At 41.2% G+C, this 27,421-nt stretch overlaps 1 protein-coding gene across 1 annotated transcript; it reads right to left on the bottom strand.

Annotated features, from left to right (window-relative positions):
- Positions 1–21,355: 21,355 nt before the first annotated feature.
- On the bottom strand, positions 21,356–26,305 carry LOC134743949 (uncharacterized). The gene has a single exon (XM_063677581.1). It carries the CDS (start codon positions 26,303–26,305, stop codon positions 21,356–21,358), a length of 4,950 nt encoding a protein of 1,649 aa, XP_063533651.1.
- Between the last annotated feature and the right edge of the window lie 1,116 nt (positions 26,306–27,421).

Here is a 27,421-nt window from a genome sequence, read left to right as displayed (position 1 = left end):
ATATACATTTAACTGTTTTGAAAAGTGCAAAATATTCAACAAGAAACGAGATATATTCTATTATTTTCCTTATAGGTACTCAATCTGGATAAGGAAAAGAGTCGTAACCTGTGTAAATGTATGCAGAATGGTGTATTATTTCCTGTTATTTTAGTTAGTTAACGGAGTTAGGTATACTAGGTTTGGATTTAACTATAATTAATCGTATTGTGCAAAGGTATATAAATAAATAGGTATATAGTATATGTACTATGTACTATATGTGTATATATATATAGTATGTACTTATTGGCACTGGAATCACTTTTCTGGTAGGAGAAATTTTATATCTTTAAAAATACACTAAAATGTACATGTGTTTACCTACTTTTAAGGTTCGGTACCTCAGAAGGAAAAAACGGAACTTTTATAGGATTACTCGTGTGTTGTCGGGGGGCGCCATGGTGGAGTGTACTCGATCCCATGGCGCTCCCGCAAACGGCAAAGAGGATGAAACGCCGGAGAGGGTTTAGTGGGTAGGGCCAGGTTCTCCCTCCCCTCTCGCCACTTGAGAGGGGACAAGAGCGATGAATCCCACCCCCCCCCCCATCAATGGCCTTCCCGTGGCCGGGGGGACGGTGCGTAAATGCATTCGCCCACTCCGTAAACAAAAAAAAAGGATCACTCGTGCGTCTGTCTGTCTGTCTGTCCGTCTGTCACAGCCTATTTTCTCCGAAACTACTGGACCGATTAAGTTGATATTTGGTACACATATGTAAGTTTGTGACCCAAAGACAGACATGTAACGTAAATAAATGAATTTTAAAAATGGGGGCACTTTTGGGGGGGTAAATGAGGAAATTAAAAAATAGATCCGCGATCCTGGGCACGCACAGCTATCTCGCTCACGCTTAATACGCCGCTCAGTGAGAGTGAGAGATGAATCCGAACCTACGGGGCCTAAAGTTATTGTAAAATAATAAAATTGGCGAAGAGCATGTCGGGCCATGCTCAGTGTAGGGTTCCGTAGTTACCATTCTGTCAGAATAGTCTAAACGGGGGCTATTAGTAAGTATCATGTACACACAAGCAGAAGGGAGTATACTATCGCAGCGCTTTTTACGTCTTTTTACTAAGAAGAAAATACTTTTTGCAATAACTCAAAAACGGCTGGACCGATTATATTCGCTATAGTTTTCATTGAAAGTAAATACTTAAAAGCAATTGTTTTTCGATTTTTTTCATATTTTTATGGACCCATGGTTCAAAAATTAGAGGGGGGGGACACATATTTTTTTCTTTCGGAGCGATTAATTCCGAAAATAATCACTTAATCAAAAAAATATTGTTGGAGACCCTTATTCATTTTGAAAGACCTATCCAACGATATCCCACACTATTGGGTTAAAACGGAATTAAAAAAAAAAACATTTTTTTTTTTATTTCATTTTACGACTTTTTCGGATTAATTGATTGCCAAATTTCAGCTTTCTAGCACTAACGATCATGGAGCAAAGCCTCGGACAGACACACAGACGGACGGACATGGCGAAACTATAAGGGACTAGTTGACTACGGAACCCTAAAAAGCACCTAAAACTCCGGTGCAAATGGTGGAGATACTTATATTAGAACATTACAAGTGTGTCTAAATCGCGTGCAATATAAATTAAGAACAATTAGCAAACATTAAAGGGTTGACCAAATGCAAGCAAGCGTTTAATTGTGGTTAAGAATCAACCGGTTTAATTGGTCATTATCGCTAAACGGTCGGAAAGATCGTTCCTTGAGTTGATTACCAATTGACCCGGCTGGCCTTGCGACTGCGGCCGTGTCTACTTGCAGAGAATTATGCTATTAGTTATGAATATCACTTATCTGAGGCGCGGAAAAGTCAGTTCTGTTGACCTGCACCTCTACTCTGTGCTCTGTGGAACCTAAATAGTAATAAATAAGTTCAGTATCAGTCGCTTATTAGTATCGTTTAGTATTTTTTGTGTTCTAGACACTTGTGTTCCTCCAAATATGAGCTAGACGGTATTATTTCTGACTTCCTCTAGTTTTAATTCTCATCACTTTTAAGATCATCGGAGGTCGGAGATACACGAATTTGAACCCCATAGAACTCGGTACTCATCTGATTACTAGAGTTTTATACATCCACTTACCAAAGCTGGATTAACGAACGATCATCACAATTTATTGTTGTCAAATTTTGCAAGCGATAGCACTTGATCCGAAATCATTGCGAATCCAATCACTAAATTAATTAATTGCAATTTGATTAGTACGTCATTAAAAGAGGCGATTGGACTGTTATTTTGTTTGTATCATTTAACATTGTACACAATTAACACAAATCAGATTTACCCATTCAGCTTAAAATACCGACTAACTACTACATAGTTTAACGTTCACAAACTACGTTACAGTAACTACCTAATTGAAGTTAGTTATAATACGTATAGCCACATACTATTTAATAGCTATCTAGCAGTAACTAATACATGCGTTTTCTAAGATCAAGCCAATACTTATGATCGTATGCCATATTTCAGATAAAAAATTATAAATAAAAGTTTTAGAATAAAATGCCTAGATCGAATCACACCTATGCTTTAATAGTACATTTCGATCCTAGTGCGGAAAGTACGTCAATACGTCACGAGTACCGAGATATATACTCGGGACGAGTGAAGAGTGACATTTCCGCACGTGTATCGAACGACGATTATTCCGAGACCCGTGGTCCGATTTGAGTAATTATCTTTTTGTTCGAAAGGAGCTACTTCCAAGTTGGTCCCATATTAATCTGGTTCTGATCTGATGATGGGATCCCTGAGGAATTGAGGGAACTCCTCAATTTTTAAAGGCACATGTATGGTGATTTGGGTGTTTTCATAAGCAACTTTAGCATTTTCTCTCGAAAACGACCAATTTGATGAATTGCACCTGATGATGATGATTGTTTTGAAGATAGTGATGATGATTTTTTTATTGTAGGATGTTCAGCGAATACTCCGAGACCCGTGGTCCGACTTGAACAATTCTTTTTTTGTTTGAAAGGAACTACCTCCAAGGTGGTCCCACATTAATCTGGTGCTGTTCTGATGATGGGATCCATGAGGAATTGAGGGAACTCCTCAATTTTTAAAGGCACATGTATGGTGATTTGGTCGTTTTCTTAAGCAAATTGAGCATTTTTTCTCGCAAACCACCAATTTGATGAAGTGTAGCTGATGATGATGTTTGTTTTGATGATAATGATTTCAGCGATTACTCCGGCACCTATGATCCGATTTGAGTTATTCTTTTTCTGTTTGAAAGAAGTTACCTCTCCAAGGTGTTTTCGTAATATTTTTGGTTTTGATCTGATGATGGAATCCGTGAGGAATTGAGGGAACTCCTCAATTTTTAAAGGCACGTGTATGGTAATTTCGGTGTTTTATAAAGTAACTCAAGCATTTCCTCCCCAAAGCCACCAATTTGATGTAGTGCAACTGTAGCCTAACCACGAGTTTGACACTAAATATTCTTCGTAACTTACTCTGTACACTAATATGCTAGTACGAGCGAGATGCATAAACATGGAGGTAAGTTACGCACACGATAGCGAATATATCAATGTCAAACTCGTGGTAAGGCTACTGATAACTTCCCTCGTATGTGTATTATGATTTTTGATGTAGGTAGTGTTGGAAACAACCAAAGAGACTGAGAGGTGAAGGTAGAGGGTATTAGTGTTTGGGGGGTTTGAGGTTGGGGGTTGAGGGGAGGTGAGTTGATGGGTCGGGGACTGTGGGGTTGGGAGTTAAGGGATCGGGGGTTAGGGTTAGAAGTTAAGTGGTCTGGGGTTAGGGGTCGGGGAATGGCGGTTGAAGGGTTGGTGGTTTAGGGTCGAGGGGTTCAGTGATCAGGGGTTGATGTGCTGTGAGGTTGAGTGATCACCGGGTTTGAGGGATTGGGTCAGTGGCGGGGCGGAGAATGGATTTAGTGACAGGAATGATTTCCCAGACGGACTCGAGGAAAATTCTGATTATTTAATAAAGTTTACGAATTTACAGTTAAACATCATTATGTTTTTCATTCATGCGTCACGCTCTTAACAATGTTTTAAAACTAAAAATGGAAAAATAAAAACTTTTATTAAAAAAAAGATAAACCGACTTCAAAAAGGATGAAATAAAATATTATCCTTTTTAGGGTTCCGTGTTTAAGTATATGCGTTACCAACTGATATGGTTGAAGTCGGTGCCAAGCCAAGTACTCCAAGTAGTAACAATACCAGTCAAAAATAATCAGATTTATGTCTATAAATCCCATTACAACTGTACAAATGTTATAAACGTGAAAGCAATTATGTCTGCCTCTTTGTTACCTTTTCATGGCTAAACAACTGAACCGCTTTAGCTGAAATTTTGCATGAAGGTTCCTTGAATTGTTTTATATTTTGAAATGTAGTTCTCTGGATAAGCGACAGTCCCAATCCCACACTTGCGTGCTATGACTGTTCAAGAATTAGTAAGAAATGCTCTTTAAAAAAATACGACGACAAAACGTATTAGATTTACACTAACGTGCCGACAAGTATGGTACGAACTGCGCCAAGAAGGTTCAACCGTGTGTTCTGTTCTGAGGTGTACAGAAAGTTCGTTTATTGTCGTCGTGTACGCTGCGTCTTACATAGGCGAACACTCGCGAACGCGAAGCGAAGCGACGCGGCACGGCGCGGCCGGCCCAAGGCGTTCGCGTTCGCAACGAGATCGCCCACGTAGATACATCTATATCTATGTATCTTTATCGAATTGCACCAAAATCATTATTAATATATGGTTTCAAATTTGGCTTGGCACCGACTTCAAAAATATCAGTTGGTAACGCATATACCTAAACACGGAACCCTAAAAAGGATAATATTTTATTTCATCCTTTTTGAAGTCGGTTTATCTTTTTTTTAATAAAAGTTTTTATATTCGACTAGAATTGATTTTGTTATTATTATTGAACCCACTTCAATGAAAGTTTTTTTTTCAAATGCATGTTCTATAAGACATTGTACTATTATTACCCAAATATCATTATTTATGATTATTTGTTTATCGTATATTTATAAAAACAAGATCGAATGTTGTCTTTGGAAACTTAAAACATTCTTGCAGTAAGAAAATACGCCACTTCTTTGACAGGCGTTCCGTTCCATTCAGACAACTTATTAAGAACGGTCTTTCAACATTAAAAAATAAACGTGTTATAATACTTATAATGATGAAGAGGTAAGTAATAAAATATGAAATATGCATATTTTTCGTATTCTTACATAAACAGTAGGTTTTTATGTTGATTACGACGTTTAAATGAAACTAATATTAACACTCATCAATTAGTAGTCATGAATTGGAACAAGTAAAAATTTAAAAAAATTGGAAAAGTAAAAAGCACTAGTTCGCGAAAACCAACTTTCCGCACGCTAAACAGCCACGAAAAGTAGCACTTTTTGAGCAACTGTATTAAAAAATAGTTTTCAGAAAGAAACTATGAAATTTCATGTAAAAAATGAGTAGCACGTAGCAAAATCGATCTGAAGCCAACATGAAACGAAATAAGCCAAGTTATTGTATTTTTACCTCCGATTGTGAAGCAGAAATTTTACAGGTTTATTTTTGTTCAGAAGTCTTGGATGTTGCGTTTTCTTTGTTGATATTGATTGCGAGAATTGTTGAATAGGAGTTGTTTAGGGTTTGTTATTGTTATGATATAGCCACGTGGAAAATTTAAATCTAAATATAAACACAGCTACAAACAATAACAGACTTCAGGGAAGAATTTTAAATAACAGGCCGACTTCTTGTATACGATAAAAACAAAGTAATTGAAGTTTGTATTGGATGACCCAAAAATACGTTGACAAGAATTTTTAGGATTTTTTTCGGGATTAAATGTCTTTTAAAAAAATGGCATTAAAAAAACAAATTACCTTCAAAATGCCCTCTTTTAGCTTTGCCACAGAAACATCTGTAAATGAATATCAACAATATAGATGCAGCAGTAAAACTTCTTTGCCAATGTATTTTCGGGTCACCCTGTATGATATGTCAACGTGGCGTGATACGTCCTTTTCTTTTATGAAACACGATACACAGTATTGTACTTACTGTACGAGTGAGTAAGCTACTTGTACCTTCAGTTCTACGAACGAAGCCAAATAAAGTTACCTACGAGAAAAACCATTTCTGCTTCTTACCGTGGCGTGGTGCTTTCCTCGGCGATCATTGCCAGAAATACCGAAAAGGTTAGTTGAGGTCAGAGTAAACAAAGTAAAACATTTTCATGAGCATTTCTGGGCTACCCAGACAAACTAATGAAAAATTGTTTAGTCGTAAACATTGTGGTTTAACCACCTTTCTTCTCCACCATTTTTACATCACCTTTAAAGTTTTGTAAAAATGCTTGTGCATTTTCTTTTCGCTAAAAGTCAGCGATGCAAAAATATGTTAAAACCTCTGTATATTTTAAATTAAATTTAGCACTAAGCATGTGTACAGCAAAAAACGTTATCATTATCATATAAGAGCGTAACAACGAAATAACCTTAAAGCCATGCTTTGTGGTATAGCGGTGACAGCGGTGTACCATGTACGTAGATTATCATAAAGATAATATACCTGTAATAGTTTTCACAAATCAAATATCACTGGTCAGTTTTCTATGGATATTGGCTGCTTTCCCCATTATATTGGCAGCGACATATCACAAGCTCAACAATGTGCAGACATCGGATTCTATCACTAGTAGGTATATGAGAAAAGTATCGATTGATAATTGTCAGTTAATCGATATGCTCGTAGGAACTCACTACTAGTCATTAAATTTTGCCCCCTAGTTGTCTGAGTAATGTGTTTTCTTAAAACTGTCGTTGATGTTATTTAAGATTGGTTCCTCTCAGTACAAAGCCACTGACCCAATCACTCTAACCTAATCTAAATGTATAGTCACCCGTGCATAATTTTCGAAAAGGCAGTCCTATGTGTTAAGTGCTATATCCATTCAAGAGAACGTCCTGCCAATTGACCTTGTAGTTCGTGCCCGTAATTGGGCCTTTGTAGCCCGAATCAATTCAATAAGCACCGTCTGAGCGTTTTATTCCAGTGGGTCTATTCTCTAACGCGATATAGGTACTTAGATATATTTTAATTGCATATAAGACATATTGCACATAATGAATCGTTTTTACGCATGGTTAATTGCCTTGTGAGAGCGCGATGCAATGGTTATCAGAGGGCCTACTGCAAAAAAATATATATCGCTCTTGCATAATATGAGGCAAAGTGAGGAACGGTCGAAGTGGTTCGCGCCGTTCGCGGTAGGCCCTCATATTCATATGTTAAGGTAAATTCATATTTACATACCTACTTATACATAAGCTACGAGAATAAATTAAGTAGTTTAGCTAATTTAGTGGTTTCACTCACGTATTTTTAGTCACTCGCGCGACATGTTATGAGTGAGTGACTAAAAATATGTGAGTGAAACCGCTAAGTTAGCTAAGTTAGTATGTCTCACGATAGTTTAAATTTTCAAATCAAATATTATTTCAAATATTATAGGACATTCTTACACAGATTACACAGACACACTAGAAGAAAACGAACTAAAGGATGTCGAACTTAAAGATGTCCTTCTGTCCTGCAGGAAAAAAGAAGATTTGAGGAGAATGGTGTGGGAATGCCGCCGGGACAGTAACCTGCAGCTCCAACTACAGGGAATTGCGCTGAATGAACACGACATGTGATCGACAGCCCGCCTGCTTCCTGCCGGGCGTCCCTACACTACATCTACATCTACACAGATTGACTAAGTCCCACGGTAAGCCCAAGGAGGCTTGTGTTATGGGTACTCAGACAACGATATATATAATATATACATAGAAAACACCCATGACTCAGGAAAAAATATCTGTGCTCATCACACAAATAAATGCCCTGACCGGGATTTGAACCCAGGACCATCGGCTTCACAGGCAGGGTCACTACTCATTAGGCCAGAGCGATTATAATAATTACCTTCAAGTGACATTTCTTCAACCGGAATCGTCACTTTTATAACACTAACGGATCATATCCATAACAAATCCAGATCAAAATATTGTCTTCGGTTACCGCCATAGTTACTCATGAAATAAAACTCTGAAAACTATAAATGTATGTGGGATGTATTATAAATTCAATATACGCGATATAATCCGTTTTCATAGTTTTATTTCAAAAATCGAGATCAAATTCATAACCTGTTATTACAATCAGAATTAGCCTCCAGGAATCATTTATCATACGATGTCGGATGGAAAGCGACCCGTTTTAGCGAACGCTGAGATTGGCTGATTCTTGCGGTTCACTTAAATGTAATGATTATACATTTTCCAAACCAAGATAGGCTTCTGCCAGTGGAATCGAATAGTTATATAGTAAAATGAATCGAATATATAGTATGTATATAGAGTAGGTGTATTCGGAACACACCTGTGCCCGTACCATGAGTCCCTGACAGTGTCAAAACTGACATATACGATAACGTCTACGTAATTTACTTTCTATAAATTTTGCTCGCACTAATATGCGAGTACGAGCGAGATGCGTAAGTAAGTTACATTCTCGATAGCGTTTATGTTAGTACCGAACTGGTGGTAGCCGTACTGGACCCAGGCATCTGGCCGCTGTTCATCTGTGGAGGTCAGAGAATATATATACCACTCGAAGGGTGCAAATTTTAGACTTCTGGAATTGGTGTAGTATTAAGGGGTGTTATGTATTTAATTCATGAATCTAGTATAACTGGATCGGTCATGAGGGGTGGGGGGAAATGACCGAACGGGATAGTCTTATGTATCTTTCAGTAGGAGTAGCAGAGAAAGTGCTGTTATTGTTTGTCCTTGTCATAGTCTGACATTTTTTTTATTCCGCGCCGTTTGTTTTAATGGTGGGCTACAAATCTATTCGACCAATCTGGGGGCACGGCCGTGCCCCCGCCAAGACGAGACAAAGGGCAAAAGGCAGTGCATATCTTTTCTCGGCACGTTTCGCCGTATTTTCGAACCCTCGTAGTTTCGGCTTGGACAATGCTAGAGAGCTGAAATTTTTTGTATACCATGTACTCAGTAAACTTATCAAAAACACCAAGTTTTATTAAGCTACCTATTATACTTAAAAATTTATAGTACCCTAATTTTCACTGTCCGGAACACATGAAATTCGCGTCATAGAAAATACAGACTACTTCCTGAAGTCTTAGAATGCTGAAATTTGGCATGTAGAGATGGTTCGGTATGCAATCACATATGGTGACCAGAAATCTGTAACTTTCGCCCTGCAACCCCTTAAAATGGGGGTACCTAAAAATACCCATAAACCTGGAAACATTTGTTCCTGAAGTCCTAGAATCGTGAAATTTTGTGTGGTAGCAGTGATCGGAATGCTATTAAAAAAACAACGATAAAAAAAGGCAAAAAGTTTTCAAAGTACAGATTTGAACCAGGTTCACAAAAACCAGCCAGGTAGTGTAGTGCCCTCTATATTGGCACTGTTTGTTGCACGAATTAATAAACTAGTGAATATGAAATGACAGCTTTTTAGCGGCATACATTAATAGCAACTTTCCATTCCAATAGGGTTTTACCGGTTGACATTTTTAGAATGAATATCAACTATACCACGGTCTAAAATATAATGTCAAAGTTATGAAACATAATCTGTTCTTTAATTATTTCAAAATAGCTTGCCTAACACTAATCTAATACAGCTACTGAACACTGGATGGCGCCGTAATAAACTTTAAAAAATATATTAAAATCGCTTACTTATCACACGCGAGTGAAGGGCTAAACAAACCGGTATAAGTAAGCTCTCCGATTACGCTTATTTTGTTACGGAGCTTACGGTCAGGTTACACTGGTGGGTCCGAGATATCTACACGCCTACGAGTAGCCAGCTGTTGAGAACTCTGTCTGACACACCAGTGACGGCAGTGACGTCCGAAAATAAAAGGTCATATGTGAATGTAAGCTTCCCATCATGATATGATTATTTACCGTTCCCAGTAGCATTTGAGAAGCGTAAGTTATTTGACATTTAGGATATTGAATATTTTAGACAAATATAAAGAATAACGACCTGGTGGCCTAGCGGTAAGAGCGTGCGACTTTCAATCCGGAGGTCGCGGGTTCAAACCCCGGCTCGTACCAATGAGTTTTTCGAAACTTATGTACGAAATTATATTTATCAGTCGCGTTTCGGTGAAAGAAAACATCGTGAGGAAACGGGACTAATCCTAATAATGGCAATCGCTTTGGAATTAGTTGCCAAGCGGACCCCAGGCTCCCATTAGCCGTGTCGTGGCTAAAAATGCCGGGATAACGCGGTGACGCGAGATGGTGAACTTTAAACACAAGGGGGGTTCTGTGAGCTGTAGAACCTCGCGAACATAGCCTAAATAAGTGTAGCCTATTAGAAAAAAACATAAAACTGTACTTTTTGTTTTCGGATGTCACAGTACCATCAAACAGTTTCCAACGATTGGTAACTCGCGCCGTGTAGTGATCTCGAAACACCAGAGTAACGCGGCCGTAAGATCCGTAACAATGTATGCATATTCGAAGAGCTCATTTATATACCAGATTTTTTACCTCTTGACTTGCGTGTGATAAGTGAGCGATTTTAATATTTTTTTAATAAATTCTGCTTACAAAATTTCGCGAAAATAAGTTGAGTAATGGAACGGCGCGCACTTCGCACTCGCTAAAATCAAATTTTAATTTAAAAAATACATGCCAAACTAATCGTCGCACTACAAAGCCGCGGTTTTCCAACAGCACCACGATAACACGTAGGTATGTACCTACACACCAAGGTATCTTTATCCCTAGGTGAAATTTGGCTACTTATTCTCCATTAAGAATTAAATATCTAAATAGATAAAATTTCTGCATTAGATGTCTGCATGTAGATAGAACACGTCTCAAAAAGAAAAAAAATGCTTAATGATATCGAAACCGCTACTTCTTTAGGCGCTGATCTACAATGACTCCGTGATTCTGTATATTTTTCAAAAATGGAATATGTACTTAGTCGTAAACATGAACACAAAATTCACAAAAATCGATTGAGTGAGCTGAATCGGAGACCTTCAGTAACGCTTACTTCATTAAAAACAATTCCGATTATGGTAATAATGCTTTAAAATTTCGAGAAACATACAATTACATACATAAAATTCCTGACATAATTTATATAGGCCCTACATATACATATAGCGCTAGCAATACGTAAGTTTTATAAAAATCTAATGTAAAAATATTTTAAATTATGCCTGTTTACATGATCCTGTATTATCGTAGATTCTATAAACGAATAATTGTCATTTCTAGCTGGTATATCAACTCTTACAAAAATGAATGAAATCCCACCAAAAACATTTCATGTAAAGTGTTGCCAAGACTAGGCGCATAAAGCTTTTACACTCAAAAGCTATCAGATCCCGTAGTAGGTACCAAGACTTACTCTGCAAGTCCTAACTTTATAAGCTCTAACTGTATAAAGCCAACATCTTGGTCAAACGTACAGTACGGCTTGGCCGTTTCGTTGCAGTCACGTAAACACTCCCTCGGTGGACTTGTTGTACAAAGTAGTAACACAAGTCTTTCAAATTCTGAGTGTCAGTAAGAGATTGTCCAAATTGTCCATTTGACAGCAACGAATCGGCCATGCCGTACTGTACGTTTGACCAAGATGTTGGCTTTATACAGTTAGAGCTTATAAAGTTAGGACTTGCAGAGTAAGTCTTGGTACCTACTACGGGATCTGATAGCTTTTGAGTGTAAAAGCTTTATGCGCCTAGTCTTGGCAACACTTTACATGAAATGTTTTTGGTGGGATCATATTGTCGCATTACGTATGTTCCGTCCCTCACGGGCGCACGCGTACAGCTGATCTATGTAATGCTAGGTCTATGATTTAATTCAAATATAACACTGCCAGACGTTTCTGTTGATGGAAAAAAGTGCTAGGACTGGTTTTGTCTTCATAGTCATCGTCTACGCCGTCACTCTACGGTTATGGTTTCCGCAATATTATTTATTCTAATGATAAAATATAGGTAGGGCCGACCTTAGTACGGTGGTTTTTGGTCTAGAAGTCTTCTGGAAATCGATTTTTGCTCATGTCGTCGCAAATATGGACATACTTGGTATCAGTCCTGAATACAATTATATGAGATGACAAGCGCGAAAGTGGTGGGGGTAGTTGCTATGACGTCAAAGAGTCGGCAGTACAAAGTTTTTACTTTTTTTATCATACCATGTGGGGTATCAAATGAAAGGGCTTTGTGAGTAGATCACAAATATATAACATACTGTAACATTTTCACTACTTCGTCTAACAAATTATTAGAAAACGTTAAAAAATTTCACAATCTACAGTTGACTTTGAACTGCTCTAAATTGAAAATAACAATGGATCATTCCAAAATACATACCAAGTGACTGTGAATATCCTCTATATAACGTTAAAAAATAATTAACCAGATATAACCAAAAATAAGAAAAGTACATCAAGTTGAAACAAAGTATAATTATCTGTTACATTAAACTGCAAATATTATTAAAAGATACAAAAAACCAAACTATTTACATATATTTTTAAAATGGTCTTTTCACTAGCTTTCATTTGGTACCCATATTGCTATAGTAAGAAAAAAAACAACCCCCCCCACCCTTTTTCATTAGCGGGCGCCATAGCCAGACCAGACCAGCCAGAAAGGTCCAAGTTCTCGTAAGTACTTTGGCATTCATATCCAATTGAAAAGTTTTGCTGGCGTTATTCTGACTTCCACTGATGAACAGCTGCCAGATGCATGGGTACGTTTCGTTGCTCTCTTTATCATTTTCCGAGGCTGGCTCTTTAGTCTTCAAGTGATAAGTAAGCTAGATACTTTTTCTTTTTTTTTGCGCCGTTGGTACAGTACGGATGTCTACCGTTTTCAATTCTCCCTCAATTGCTCAAAGGTCAACTGGAAGAGATCCCTTAAAGGGATAAGTTCACCTTTGTACTACCTAATCCTTACTAATGACGAATGTTATTTTTCCTGTTTTGTATTGATTTTTGTACAATAAAGTGTTACTACTACTACTACCTAGTTACCTACTACTAAAGGTCAAAGTGACTAAAATTCTTTTGCATAAAGTTCCGTTCGTGTTTATACACGAGCGAATTGTTGCATCCGTCGTCAGAGCGCCAACAGCTGCTCAACTACTGGAACGAAATACCCTCAGTGCTCATAAAGGTACTATCTCCTACAATCAAGTTAGCAAATTATGCGTCCGTTGTTTGATAAGACGCCTTCGTACTTACGTGTACTGTACAGTCACCTGCAATGGCTGCAATAATATGTTACTCTTCGAAGGCCGCAAAAATATGTGACACGTTTTATGGCTGTACAAATAAGATCGTGTCAGATATTTTTGCGGCCTTCGTTGTGTAACATATTATTGCAGGTGACTGTACGGATGGAAGAATAAGCTTATAAGCGCTGTAAATTGTTGGTGTGTGCAAATTTCACGAATAAACTATCAAAGGTGACGTTCCACGGGAAAAGGTACCTTATGGCGGCTGGCGCTTACATCTCATAGCACCGCAATAGTATTGGAGCGGCGTTAATAATAACGTAAGCGCCAACTGCCATAAGGTACCGTGGCACGTCACAAAGTTTCTTGGTACCCACCTATCAAATGAACTTACTAAATCGACATAACGCGTTACGAGTAGGCGCATAAGTACCTAAGTACTTTTTTTACTAGCAGATGGCGTTCTACATACAAGGTGGATTTTCTTACTCGGTCAGTGAGGGCAGCTACCAGATCCCGTGCTGCTACACGAAAACGGTCTGAGAAGACCTTCCCTTGATTTCAAATTAATGAAGATTGGCGTTTAGAGATTTTGGAAAAAAACATACAGGTTGCGAGAAAAAGGTCATTTTTGACAAATTTTTATTTAGGCCTAAGACCATTTAGCGTAGTAACACGGGATCTAATAGCTGCCCTCACTAACCCTATAAGAAAATCCATCCTGTATAGTTAAATTTATGGTATTTTCTGAAGACTACTTTATTATTAAAAATCTTTAGTAAATACCTAGTCGTTTATACTACAAACTATACGCTACGATACTATTACGCTGTTATTAACGCCGCTCCAATACTGTTGCGGTGCTATGAGATGTAAGCGCCAGCCGCCATAAGGTACCTTTTCCCATGAAACGTCACATTTTGTAATGGATTTAATTTAATTATTAACGAGAACGGAAATAATGAAAATGGAAAATTTAAATGCATTGCCCGAGAGTATACGCTAGTTTCGGAGTATGCTCGGATGTCCAGGCAATTTCGCCATGCTAATGTGGCTACGTATTCAACTCCAAACACGGTAAATGTGGGCTAAAATGTTCAGGAATTATAATAAGTAAATAAATTCGTTAAATTGCACTTACACAAGATCAGTAATCAATGTTTTGAAGCTTCTTTGTTAGTGTACTTAGTAATTAAAATGGTTATTTTTATGTGATTGTTTTTAGGTTTCGGTACCAAATTGGTAAAAAAGGAACTTATGGTGCGACTCTGTCCGTTCGTCTGTCTGTCACATTGCTAAATATCTCGAGAACTACTTACGCTATCGATTTCAAATTGGTAATATTTATGAACAAGACTAACCATGACGCATAAAGATGCAAAAACACAGATAAAGAGGGGGGCTTTATCTCCAAAGTTGACCAAAGAAAGCTTATGCTTTTTTTATAAACATTAACATTGTTATAGAAATAACAGAAAATATATAATCAAACCTCTATCTTGATATATATATTTTTAAATTAATAGTATACTTAAAACATTTTAGAGTTTAGTTTGCAATGTAACTACCTATGGGTGTCATAATAAATAAATAAATATTATCGGACATTCTTACATAGATTGACTAAGTCCCACGGTAAGCCCAAGGATGTTATGGGTACTCAGACAAGTAGTACAACGGTGAATACATAGAAAACACCCATGACTCAGGAACAAATCATTCTTATTTTGGATACTTACTTAAATTCGTTTGACTTAGCTGTCCCAAAGTGCAGGTTTTATCATTATAAGTGTGAATGTGATCTTTAAATTTGCGGGTGTGTGTGTGGTGTTCCATCTACTATTTCCTTGCTGTGTGGCTGAAAAATACAAAATACACCTTAGAGGGATAGAAGTTATTGCAGGTAATAAATAAGGTACTAAACGACTAGAGTTGCTCTAGGGATTTGCAACGTTAGGGTGTAAAACGTACGCTAACGTCCAAAAATATCATAAGCAAATGGCTAAAAGTAAGGCCGAGATGCATGGCCAACTGAAAGTTTTTCTTTATATCTTATACTATGAAACGCGCAAATATACCTAAATATATCAATCGATTTTGGCTATATTCACAATTTTTTTACAATCAATTCGGCTGCTAGGATGCTCTCAAAAACGAGCACTTCACAGCACTAGCCGCAACTCAAAAACAAAGTAAACCAGCGGTACAATTTCAGAGGTATTGGGATTGCTTGGCTCGCGATCAGATTTATCGACGTAGCTGGGCGCTGAACATTTCCTGATCGTATCTTCCTTGGCTTCGCGCGTCGAGTTCTCGGTTAATGTGGTTTCAAGCTTTATAAAAACTATGTGTAATCAAAGCGGTTCTCCCTCCCGATTAGCACGCCTGCGACAGGTGCTTTGAATGATATTCCTGCAATTGTCTTGAACCGCATCGGAGCATGGGATGGTCGAAAGCTCTAGCGCGCCATTTAAGTGCGCTCTCCGGTTATGCATATTTTTTTACTAAGAGCGTGAAAGAAAAAGGTAACATTGGTATATAGGTATGCCATGTGCTTTCTCGTCCTGCCGCTGATACAAATTGAAAGTAGCTAATTAGATATTCGTATCTTGACGTTGTTTTTAAGGGACCCTGAAGAAAGTTACAGACCAATGCAAATGCATGTCTTGATTCAAGGTAATATTTTCTCTCCTCATTTTATTCACGGATTATTGTTATTCACGAAATATCCAGTTTGTTTATAAACTAGGTACTTAGTTATTAGACATATTACAAGCCTTGAGCTCTCAATATAATGGTTCATGCAAGAACTCAACGCGCCTGCACTCGCGCATCCTATGCTACACGACGTGCTACGGTGTAGAGATCGGTGAATTTTATTGTTTCCCCTCTTGTGGTTCTACAAACTTTTGTGTTCACGCGACCGCTTGAACGAACTTAGCGATTGGGCGGGCATTTATCTTGAAAGTCGCAGTTTCAAAGTACCTGGTGAGACATTGTAACATTTGTGAGCCCGATCAGATATTACTTACATTCTTTGTTTTTAGCTCACCAAACGAAAACCAAAAATTGCCAATCGGGGGAAATAATTCGTGTATAAACGTAGTATTTAGGTATAGTTGTAGGGAATGGTGTACTACACAACATACCTACTAAAAGTACCGGAGGGTGGGGGTGAAGCTAACGGGTGGGGGATTTAAAGGTCCCTTTTTATAGTTTTTCGTAAATAACTTGTAAACGGTAGCCCATAGCAAAAATTTGTCTTATACGTAAATAATCTGTATAAAATCTCTTATATTCTGCTTAGCCTTAAGGTTGACTGGTAGAGAATGCCTTATGGCATTGAGTCCGCCTTTTGTACTGTAAGGTTTTTTCTTTTGTGCAATAAAGATTAAATAAATAAATATGTACTGTAAAACGTTGTACGATACACGTGCGAATAGGTAATTCGCAACTCGTCTCGATTTAAAACACTCCCTTCGGTCGTGTTTTAATTTATCTCCAATCGTTGCGAATTTCCAATTTTTTTTGAACTTGTATCGTAATCTGTTATTACTTTTAGAATTCCGTACCTCAAAAGGAAAAAACGGAACCCTTATAGGATCACTCGTGCGTCTGTCTGTCTGTCTGTCCGTCTGTTTTCTTCATATACCTACCTAATAAATTAGACACCCAAATTACTATCCCATGATTTTGTTTTCCTCCGAACTTTCTACTATGGGGTGTGCGAGCTAATAGCTAGAGTTAGAGCTAGCCAGTAGGTAGGTATAAAAACGCTCTTAGATAACACATACTTGTTACGTATCTCGGGGTCTCGTTACATTGGTATCAAAAAAACAAAGGGATGGGAATACTGGTTTCAGGTTTTCAGCGGATAATCACAAATCCAGCAGGGACGCCTGAATGTGATTTATTACGTCATATGAATAAGGCATGGCTTTTAGGGTTGAATGTACCTATCCATCATATTATAATCTCGTTATTTGTGAAAATAGAATATAACATCATTATGAATATATTCGTTTCCGCAACGGCGCATACGAATTTTCAATTTCTTTCTATACCTTTATATTGACAACGTACTACTACTTTAAAAACACATCCGACAGAGAAACATGTATATTATAATTATACTTTTCACTTATTAGGTACATCTTGGAAATTTTATGTTTTGTGTGTATATTTAAAAAATAATAAATTTAAGCTTAATATTCTACAACAATTTCATCCTTAATTAACATACCTTTTATTTGGGATACGAGTAGGGTAGGGTAGGATACAGTGGCTCAGTCGCCCCAATATCGCCTCTATCATGTTGGAATAAGTTTGAGTGAGCCACTGTTTCCTACCCTACCCTACGTATATTATGCAGAATGCTAAAGCACAATGAACTGATATATAATTATCTCTACTAAATTTCATTGAAGTAAGCGATAACTGCCAAGCTCAGGGCTTGTATTCCTATGGTTAACTGAACAGGCGAGCAATAGCCTCAAACATACCAGTTCAAGTTAAGTCTAGAGATTTACACCAATTATGCTTCTAATTTCAGCGTTCTGTGCCCTTATAGTTAAAAAAAATAGGTTATAAATAATTATCTACCTAATTTAAATCTTTTCTTTAAATTATTTTCTTATGTATACTTAATATGAAAGTAATAATAGCTAGGCGTGGGCGAAGAGGCCCCTCACTGTCGGCCTCGCACTTAAGGGGGCCCCGAGAGAGCCAATCTTTTTCCTACCTTTGGAACCTTACCTTACCTTAGAATACACATTGAAAGAAAAGGGCCTCGCAGATGTGTCTTCACCTACGACTAGTTAGTTCATGCTACGCCACTGATTGGAACCTTATACTTAAATTATCAATAAAAGCCAAAAGAACATGGTTGTGATCATTGCTCATTTAGAGTTACCTTTTTTTACGTTACACATGCCACCTGGTCCGGGGGAACCAGGGGGGATGATGGACTAACCAGAGGACTAATACCGTCTAAAACCACCAACGAGTGCCGACTCCGCCTTAGATAGGGTGCCGCAGGGTTGCTATCAGCATTCGACCGCATGCATTAGACCGTACGAAAGAAAAAGAAGAGTTTTCTTTTTCTTTCACAGCGTAACTTTTTTACTAACTATCAGAGTATTTATGCTAGGTACTTCATACAAGCAACATTAGGCTTTTATAGGCGGTTTTCTGTCTCCAGTGCGAAGTGGTAAGGTAGATCAGTCACATTGGCTCACCACAAGCGAGTAGTTGCCAATCTACTAAAATACTTCTCTGTGCTCAACTGGGCAGGACCCGAGCCATTAGTTGGCTGTATCGTAGTCGGTGCAAATCTAACTGCACGAATCGTGCCTTAAATCCTAACCATAATTGGGCTTTGTACAAAACGCTGCAAAACCAGATGAAATAATGCTTTCATAGTGCAACAATAGGGCTACACCTCGATAATTACAGCCATTTTGAGCAATATCTACGGGCTATAAGTGTTTCAGTTTTAATTAAAGTATTACAATAGGGTAGATTTATACGAGTCATATTTAAACTTAAGTCATTGCCAATAGGATTGAAAATACGGTGTTATCTAATTGACATTCGCATGTCGAAGACTAGGACGTTTACCTGATATGTAATATAGTTTGATTTGAGTCTGGCAGAATGGTTCCACGAGTGGTATGTAATGTTATAATACCTGATATGGAGTAAGGTTGGTGTCCGAGGCTTATAGACGGGTATAGGTAAGGTACTATATTGGCGCCTGGCGGTAAGGACCTGCGGTTGTCCGTTATGGCTTAATGGCATTTATCACACTTGCAGTTTCCTGACGCGTTCTCAGTTTGATACTGTAGGCAGTAAAATGTAAGGTTAACTTACATGTACTTACTAAAAATCAGACGCGCTGCTGACACCATCGGACTTGTAAGCGTTTAAAACCGTTTAAGGCCGCTTTCCATGAAAATGAGAAAAGAAGACATGTGAACAGATTCTGAATGTGTGCAAAAGTGACATTATCAAAAGTATGAAAGCGGAAAATTAATATCCTCATAATGATTAACTCGACTGATAGGTACTAATGTAATGTAGGTATACCTGGATTACAAGTAGCATGTATAAAAGTCCACGTAACCTAGGTAATCTGCCCGTGAAGTGACCCGGAGAGACAGGGGCCAAATTATTAATGTGTATTGGAACGCGGGATTGTTTTCAAACGTCGCACTGCTGCCGGCGACGGAACAACGGTTTTCAAACCTAGGTAGTTTCAATCAAACCAGTTAGGTACCTATATTACAAATATTTTGGTTTAGCCAATGAGATCCTCTTTAGTATTATTTGACTATATAGGTATGTATAATCTACAGGATTATATGAGAAGTGTCTTTTCAAAAGGGCTTATTTCTCTATGGAAACCATACAAAAATAAGCCCTTTTGAATTTGAATTCATATGATAAAAAAAGGAGCCAGATTCAGATTGAACAATTTATTATGGCTTTTAACTGGTTTTGAGACGATCTTGACGCGCGCATATTACGCATGACTAACTTCATTTTGCATGTACCAATCAGCGTGAGCGATCTTCAAGGTCGTATCAAAACCAGCTCAAAACCATAACAAATTGTTAAATGTGAATCGAGCTCTAGATACTACTTATAAATAGCAATAGCAGAAATTTGCGATACCACTGAAACGAAATATGCATGCCATCGCGTTATGAACGTTACTTACTACGTGCCGTATGCAATTTCAATGCAAACCTTAAACAATGGATCTAAAATACAACTTGCGACATCGATGTTTTTTCAGGCACCTGGCACTACTGGCAGTTGTTCATTGGTGGAAATCAATGTGGCACTCCGGTCAAGGGGGTTGTAAATCATTCAAAAGTGTGTATTTATAGAATTCTAAGTTTAGCATGGTATTTTTGGTTCAGAATTAATACAATTGGAATATAACATTAATTGCCAGGCAGTTGGGGGAAAAAGTGCAGTGGTGACGTCATAGGGAGTGTTCATTAAATGTAATTTTCAAAAATTTTTAAAATTGTGAGAAAACAAATCTACTCTTAACTAAAATAACAATGCAATGTGTTTATTTTATTCTAATAAATCTAATGCATTTATACTTAAAATACAAAATTTTGAAAGATAAAGTCGAGGCAAATCCTCCAAGGACGCCTCCAACTCCATCCATATTTCCTGTCCTGTGGTTATTGTTTCCGCAATGTTGTATGTTTGAAAGTTAGAATTCATAGGCGCTTGAATGACATTGCTTAGGAAATAACAGTGAGAAATAAGGGAATAAAAATAAAATAAAATTTATAAAGAAAAATTCATCGGTCTAGAGTTTAGTAGTTTCACTTGCAGGTGTCTATTCCTAATGTGCCTGTTTATAAATAACATCAAAAACACGTAATAAAACTACATTTACCACAAACGTACGGAAATCAAATAGTTTTTTCGTTGCTTCGCAATTTCACTGAAAATCCAGTTGTAGCGTCTGTCGTCGTCCGCTATCTGTCGAGAACTAGTCGTCAACTGGTCTTGTTGGCTGTCATGTTTAATTTTGAATTTAGATGTCGGTCGTTCCAATATTCCAAATAATATGTATGTTAGTCAGCCAGTCAGTCAGTCGGTCTATGTCAGGTCGCCACGGAGGTTAGAAGCCCCGACATCCCCACCTCCAGTATTGGACGTCTGCCAATACTCAAGGGCAGAGGGGCCTCCCACCACCGTGACTTAGTCGAGTCGGGCTGTGTCAAGTTAGGCCGTGTCAGGCCGTGTCAAGTCGTCAAGCCGTGTCAGACCATGTCAGGTCGTGTCAGGCCGTGTCAGGCCGGGTCTGACCTTGTCGAGTCAAGTCAGGCCATGTCAGGCCGTGTCAAGTCGTCAGGCCGGGTCAGACCACGTCAGGCCATGTCAGGCCGGGTCTGACCTTGTCGAGTCAAATAAAGTCAGGTTAAGTCGTCGCTTAAGTCAGTCAGGGCAGTCAGTTCAATCCTGCGTCGGTCTCACGTCAAGTCTACATAGTTTAGTCACCGGTCGCTGGTACAGTCCATGACCGGTTTGGACGTCTGCCACTCGGACCTGTCCGTCACGTCCTGGGTAAGTCTTCACTACTCTTCCTCGCGGCCACAGGTTGCGAGGTGACTGGCTGTCGGCTATGACGACTATGTCACCTTCAGCGAGGGGGGTTGAGGACTGGTACCACTTTTCGCGCCTTGTCAAGGTGGGTAAATACTCCTTCACCCAGCGCTTCCACAGTAAGTCAGCCAGCCTCTGAGACTCTCGCCACGACCGCCGCAGGAGGTCCCCGTCGTTGAAGGTTCCGGAAGTTGCAGTCATTCCTGTCCGGTCTGTCATCGGCATTAGGAAGTCATTAGGCGTAAGTGGTAAGTCGTCATTGTGATCTAGGGGGACGTAGGTAAGCGGCCTGCCGTTCACGATTGCTTCCGCCTCAGCCAGCAGAGTGGTGAGGGTGTCCTCCCTGGGGATCCTGGTATTGAGGGTGGCTTTCAGCGCAGTCTTCACGGCTCTGACCATTCGCTCCCAGCAGCCTCCCATGTGCGGAGCTACAGGAGCAATAAATCTCCATTCTATCTGCCGAGGGCTACTGAAGCGGGTAAGCTCGTCTCGGTCGATGGCTCGTACGGCTTGCGTGAGTTCGCGGTCAGCTCCCCTGAAGGTGGTCGCATTGTCGCTCCATATTGTTTTCGGGCATCCACGTCTGGCGATAAAACGTCGCAGAGCCATTAGGGCGCTCGTCGTTGTCAGGTCGCTCGCGAGCTCTATGTGAATGGCTCTGACTGTCATGCAAGTGAACAGGGCACCGTAGCGTTTCTCTTGGCGGCGTCCAATCTTCACAGTCATCGGCCCGAAGTAATCGAGTCCAGTATGAGTGAAGGCACGGCCTGTCGGCGTGACTCTCATGTCCGGCAGCTGCCCCATTAGTGGGGGAGACGGCTTGGCACGAGCATTCTTGCAGACCTGGCAGTCGTTCCAGGCGGTTTTCACAGCATTCCTCCCGCTGACTATCCACCACTTGCGTCTTAGGTTGAGGTGAGCTTCTTCTCGGTTCACGTGCGCTTGGTCAAGATGTTGCTGGCGGACCAGCAGTCGCGTAAACTCATCTTTCGGGTGCAAGATGATTGGGCGTTTGGCTTCTGCAGTCAGGCTTACCGCGGATTCGGTCCTACCACGGGCACGTAGGAGACCATCAGAGTCTAAATACGGGGTCAGCTGCCGAAGGCAGCTTTTGTTGCTCACCGTGTTAGACCGTCGTAGCGTGGAGATTTCTTCGGCAAAGGTTCTCTCTTGGGAGTCAGCGGCACACAGTCGTTCGGCATTGTCGAGCTCCTGCGCAGTCAGTTCGCCGGCTTGTATAGAGCCTAGTTGCTGTTGTCTGGCGTTCCTCACGTACCTGAGAAGCCAGGCTACAGACCTCACGAATCTCCAATATTTCGAGAACCGTCTGATGTCTGGGAGAGCACGTCCGCAATGTCTGTTTATTAAGCACACGGCCTTGACCTCAACGTCGTCGGGGTCCAAAGATGCTTCAGTGTCAGGTTTGGGCCAGGTCTTTTCGGGCTGTTTCAGGAAGTCGGGTCCGTTCAGCCATCTCGAGCGATCGATGGCGTCTGCATCGCGCGTTGCGTCGTCGGCAGGGTTGAGGTCCGTCGGCACCCACCTCCAGTCACGGAAGTCTGTCAGCTCGGTGACTTCGGCAACGCGATGCGCGACGAAAGGCTTGAAACGCCCCGTGTCAGACTTCAGCCAGGCGACAACAGTCTTCGAGTCGGTCCAGAACGTCGTAGGTCCGTCAAATTTAATGTACTCCCTCAAAACGCGGGAGAGACGAGCACCCATGACAGCAGCTTGAAGTTCGAGTCGAGGGATGCTGAGGGTCTTGAGTGGAGCTATGCGTCCTCGGGACATCACAAAGGCTAGGTGCCATTTACCTTTAAGCAATGGCAGTCGTAGGTAAGCGACGGTCGAGAATGCTCGGGAGCTGGCGTCACAAAAGATATGAAGCTGTACCTGCTCTCCCATGGCGGAATCTTCAGTCATCAGCCATCTTGGGATCCTCGTACTCTTCGCTTGTTCGAGCTTGTTTAGCCAGGTCTTCCATCGGTCATAATGGCTAGACCCGATCTCGTCGTCCCAGCCAATGGCATCTCTCCAGACGTCCTGAAGGATCAGTCTTCCCTTGATGGTGGTCGGTAGGAGAAACCCTAAAGGGTCAAAGACGCTCATAATGAGGCGGAGCACTTCTCGCTTGCTTGGGCGCTTCGTTCCAGACTGAAGATCTTGGCTGACGCTGTGGAACTTCATGCTGAAAGCAAAGGTGTCTGCTTCAGGGTCCCAGTTAACGCCTAGGACTCGTTCGAGTTGCTCTTCTTTATTGTCCGCCAAGAATTTCACTCCTCCAGGTGCAAGCTTATCTTCTGGCAGGTGTCGCAGTAGCTCCTTCGAATTTGACATAAGGTTTCGCATGTTGAAGCCTCCGGATGCATGTATCCGTAGTACGTCATCCACTGTGTTGATCGCCTCGTCTATGGTTTCAATGGAGTGGATATAGTCATCGACGTAGTGGTGATTCATTATCGCGTCTACGGCTTTTGGATGAGAGTCTTCAAAGCGACGAGCATTTTGGTTTTTTACGTATTGAGCCGATGCCGGTGAACATATGGCGCCAAACGTCATGACGTTCATGACGTACTCACCATCGACCCATAGAAGTCGCTGTGCTTGTCTGTCCTCTTCCCTGATTAGCACCCTGTGGAACATCTCTTGAATGTCACCCACTACTGCGACCTTGTGGCAGCGGAAGGCGAGCAGTACCCCAGGGAGGGAAGTCAAAAAGTCAGGCCCGCTTAGAAGGTGGTCATTGAGCGATTTCCCCGACACCCTAGCGGCGCAATCGAGAACTATTCGCAGCTTGTCAGGTTTGTTAGGATTAAAAACCGCGAAGTGCGGTAAAAACCATGTCTTTCCTGTCCTGACAGCTACGTCTCTGTCATTCAATTTTGAAATATAACCTTTTTCAAGGTTTTCTTTAACCTTATCCGAATAACGTCTTGCGAACTCTGGCAGTCTAGACATTTTTTTCTTAATGCCGTCAAGACGTTTGAGCGCCAAATTGTAGCTGTCAGGCAGATCAGGTATGTCATCCTTCCAAAGAAGGCCTGTCTCCCACCTGTCACCTACTAATTTTGACGTATTTTCTAAAATGGTTAAGGCTTTTAAGTCGTTTTTCGATCGAGGAACGTCGGTATACGGTTTGACACCAAATCCCTCGGTCGAAAACGACTGTTTTATTGCATCATTGAGCTCCTCACAGGCGCATAAATGCAGGACTGCAACGTCATTAGGCAAAATGTTAGGACTTTTGCCATGCACTACGTGTCCCAGGCGAGTGAGGCACACGTAGAGTGAGTCACTGCAGTTACGCCCTGAGAAGAGCTCCCTAGTGACAATAAGGTCTACATTGTCAGTACCTAAAAGAAGTAACGGTCGTTCGTCAATGTCGTCAGTCGTCCCTAAGTCGTCGTAAAATCTTTTTATTAAATCATGGTTACGCCCTAGCCTACCTAAATCATGTTTATACATAGGCAAGGCTAAATGTTTAACAGTATCGACAAAAATATCGTAGGAGTCTTCAACCTTCACGCCGCGGACGTTGATGCTGACGCGTTGCGAGCCCTTGGCTGCAGCCTGCATCCTGCATGCTCCCGTGAGGCGTAGGTCCGTCGCAGGGCCGGAGACTCCGAGGCGGCATGCGAGATCATCGTCCATAAGACTGACACCGGCTCCTCCGTCAAGCATCGCTAATATGTTCTCCGATCCCAGCGGCCCACTGACCACCACTCTGGCGACTTTGAGTATGACGTGACTAGTCGGCTGCACGTTAGTGTGAGTGACGACAGCGGCGGCTGATGAGGGCTTCGGATCGGGCATCATAGAGTTCGGTTCGGCGGGCTTCGGCTCGGCGTGTAGCGTCGTGTGGTGTGATCTTTTGCAATGTTCACATTTTTTTTTGTTGTAGCACTCCAAGATCTGGTGCCGAGGTGACATGCACGAAAAGCACAGTGCCCTAGATGTCACGTACTGCCAGCGGGCGTCCATAGAGAGGGCCAGGAATTTAGGGCACTTCTCTATATCGTGGTTGTCTTCGCACATGACGCACTTCTTAGTTGACTTACTGTTATTTTTGTTTACTGTGAACACGGCGGGTCGGCTGGTCATAGGTTGCTTTGTCGTTAGCGCGAGCTTACTGCGTGGTGAAGCGTAGCGTGCTGATGGCTCAAACGTACGGCTAGGCTTTTCTACGGACTTCGAAAGAATAGGAGCTATATGTGTGGCCGCGTTCGCTGTCTTCATAAGCCAGTCGGCCAAAGTTTGCATGGTTACACGGTCGTAGTATCTGTCATAAACGTAAAAACTCCATTGGTATTGCAGGATAGACGGTAATTTCGATATGATTTCCCGAATTAAAGTGATATTTGTTAGATGGCCCGTTTCATCTGTCAGTGTCATTGCTGCCACGATGTTTTGTACAGAGGTTGCGTAGTCGATGAGGCCGTTGACGTCGTCGTGCCTTATATTATTGATGGCACGAATTTTTGAAAGCATTACCTCAATAAGGTGGTCTTGTCGGCCGAATCTGAGCTTAAGCGTCGAAATAATTTTATCGAGGCCAGTTGCACTAACTAATAAAGCAGACACGGCATCGCGAGCTTTACCTTTTAGGCTTTTCATGAGCCGCGCGATGTTTTCCTCTTCACTGTATTTGCACAACTGGGTCGTTGTTTTAAATTGGCTATAGAAGATCGGCCATTCTAGGACGTCACCGGAAAAAGGCGGCAGCTCTTTGACCGATTGTCTTGCTAGTAGTTTAGTGAGCGTTCGCTCGATCGTGGTCGTCGGCGCGGAGTCTTGTCTCATCTTTTCTTTTAGTAACCTCGCTTTCAGCTCCAGGTACTCTGCTTCGCGTCGGAGTTCTTGTACGCGGTCGGCGGCGTCGTCCCTCGCAGTCTGTCGTCGTCGGTGACTTGCGGTGGACCAGGCTGTAGAACTATGCGACGGAGCCGGTGATGGCGCGCGAAGCGCCGGCCGTGGTGATGGAGTTTCGGCTTATTGCCGAAAACATTCGGGACGGGGCGCGGCTGGTTCGCCCGAGGAGCGGCGAGTGCGCGCGGCTGATTCGCCCGAGGAGCGGCGAGTGCGCGCGGCTGATTCGCCCGAGGAGCGGCGAGTGCGCGCGGCTACCACGTGCGGGGAGCGGCGATGGCGCGCGGCTGTTCCGCCCGAGGAGCGGCGAGTGCGTGCGGCTACCACGACGTACGGGGAGCGGCGATGGCGCGCGGCTGTTTCGCGCGGAACGCGGCGACGGTACGCGGCTACCACGTGCGGAACGCGGCGAAGGCGCGCGGGTGCTGGTGCCGGCACGCGGTGACGGCTCCCGGTCGGGCGGGTCGAGGACTTTCTTTTTACTTCTAGTTTCCATATCTTGATTTTTTTTACAAAGGTTGAAGGACCATGTAGCGTCTGTCGTCGTCCGCTATCTGTCGAGAACTAGTCGTCAACTGGTCTTGTTGGCTGTCATGTCTAATTTTGAATTTAGATGTCGGTCGTTCCAATATTCCAAATAATATGTATGTTAGTCAGCCAGTCAGTCAGTCGGTCTATGTCAGGTCGCCACGGAGGTTAGAAGCCCCGACACCAGTTAACTATCTTACTGAGCGTCACAATTTTTAGACCCGGTAAATAAACCTTCCTATGAAAGCACTTCCAAAAGCCTGACTCTATCAGTCAGTGCCGTATTTATTCTATCTTATTTACCTTCACGTTCAGTTAGTCCGGCGTTGAAAAAAGGATGCCAACATTTGTCGAGTCGCGCTCATAAATAACCGTAAGCGACAGCCGGGTCCGCCATTTTCCTGTTGACAAAATCGCACCCACAATACATTAAAACTTGTCTAAAGTTTCCATTGTTTATAGCTAGCCTAGAGATTGCTAAGTGGAGTTAAATTCAGTATTCTTTCAATTAAATTATAGTAA

Source organism: Cydia strobilella, chromosome 9, assembly GCF_947568885.1.
Source record: "Cydia strobilella chromosome 9, ilCydStro3.1, whole genome shotgun sequence".
NCBI classification, from domain to species: Eukaryota; Metazoa; Arthropoda; class Insecta; order Lepidoptera; family Tortricidae; genus Cydia; species Cydia strobilella.
This window is presented reverse-complemented; position numbering and strand designations above follow the sequence as displayed.

Coding starts and splice junctions, on each gene's coding strand:
- LOC134743949 (XM_063677581.1), bottom strand. CDS start 26,305: ATGAGACAAGACTCCGCGCCGACGACCACGATCGAGCGAACGCTCACT.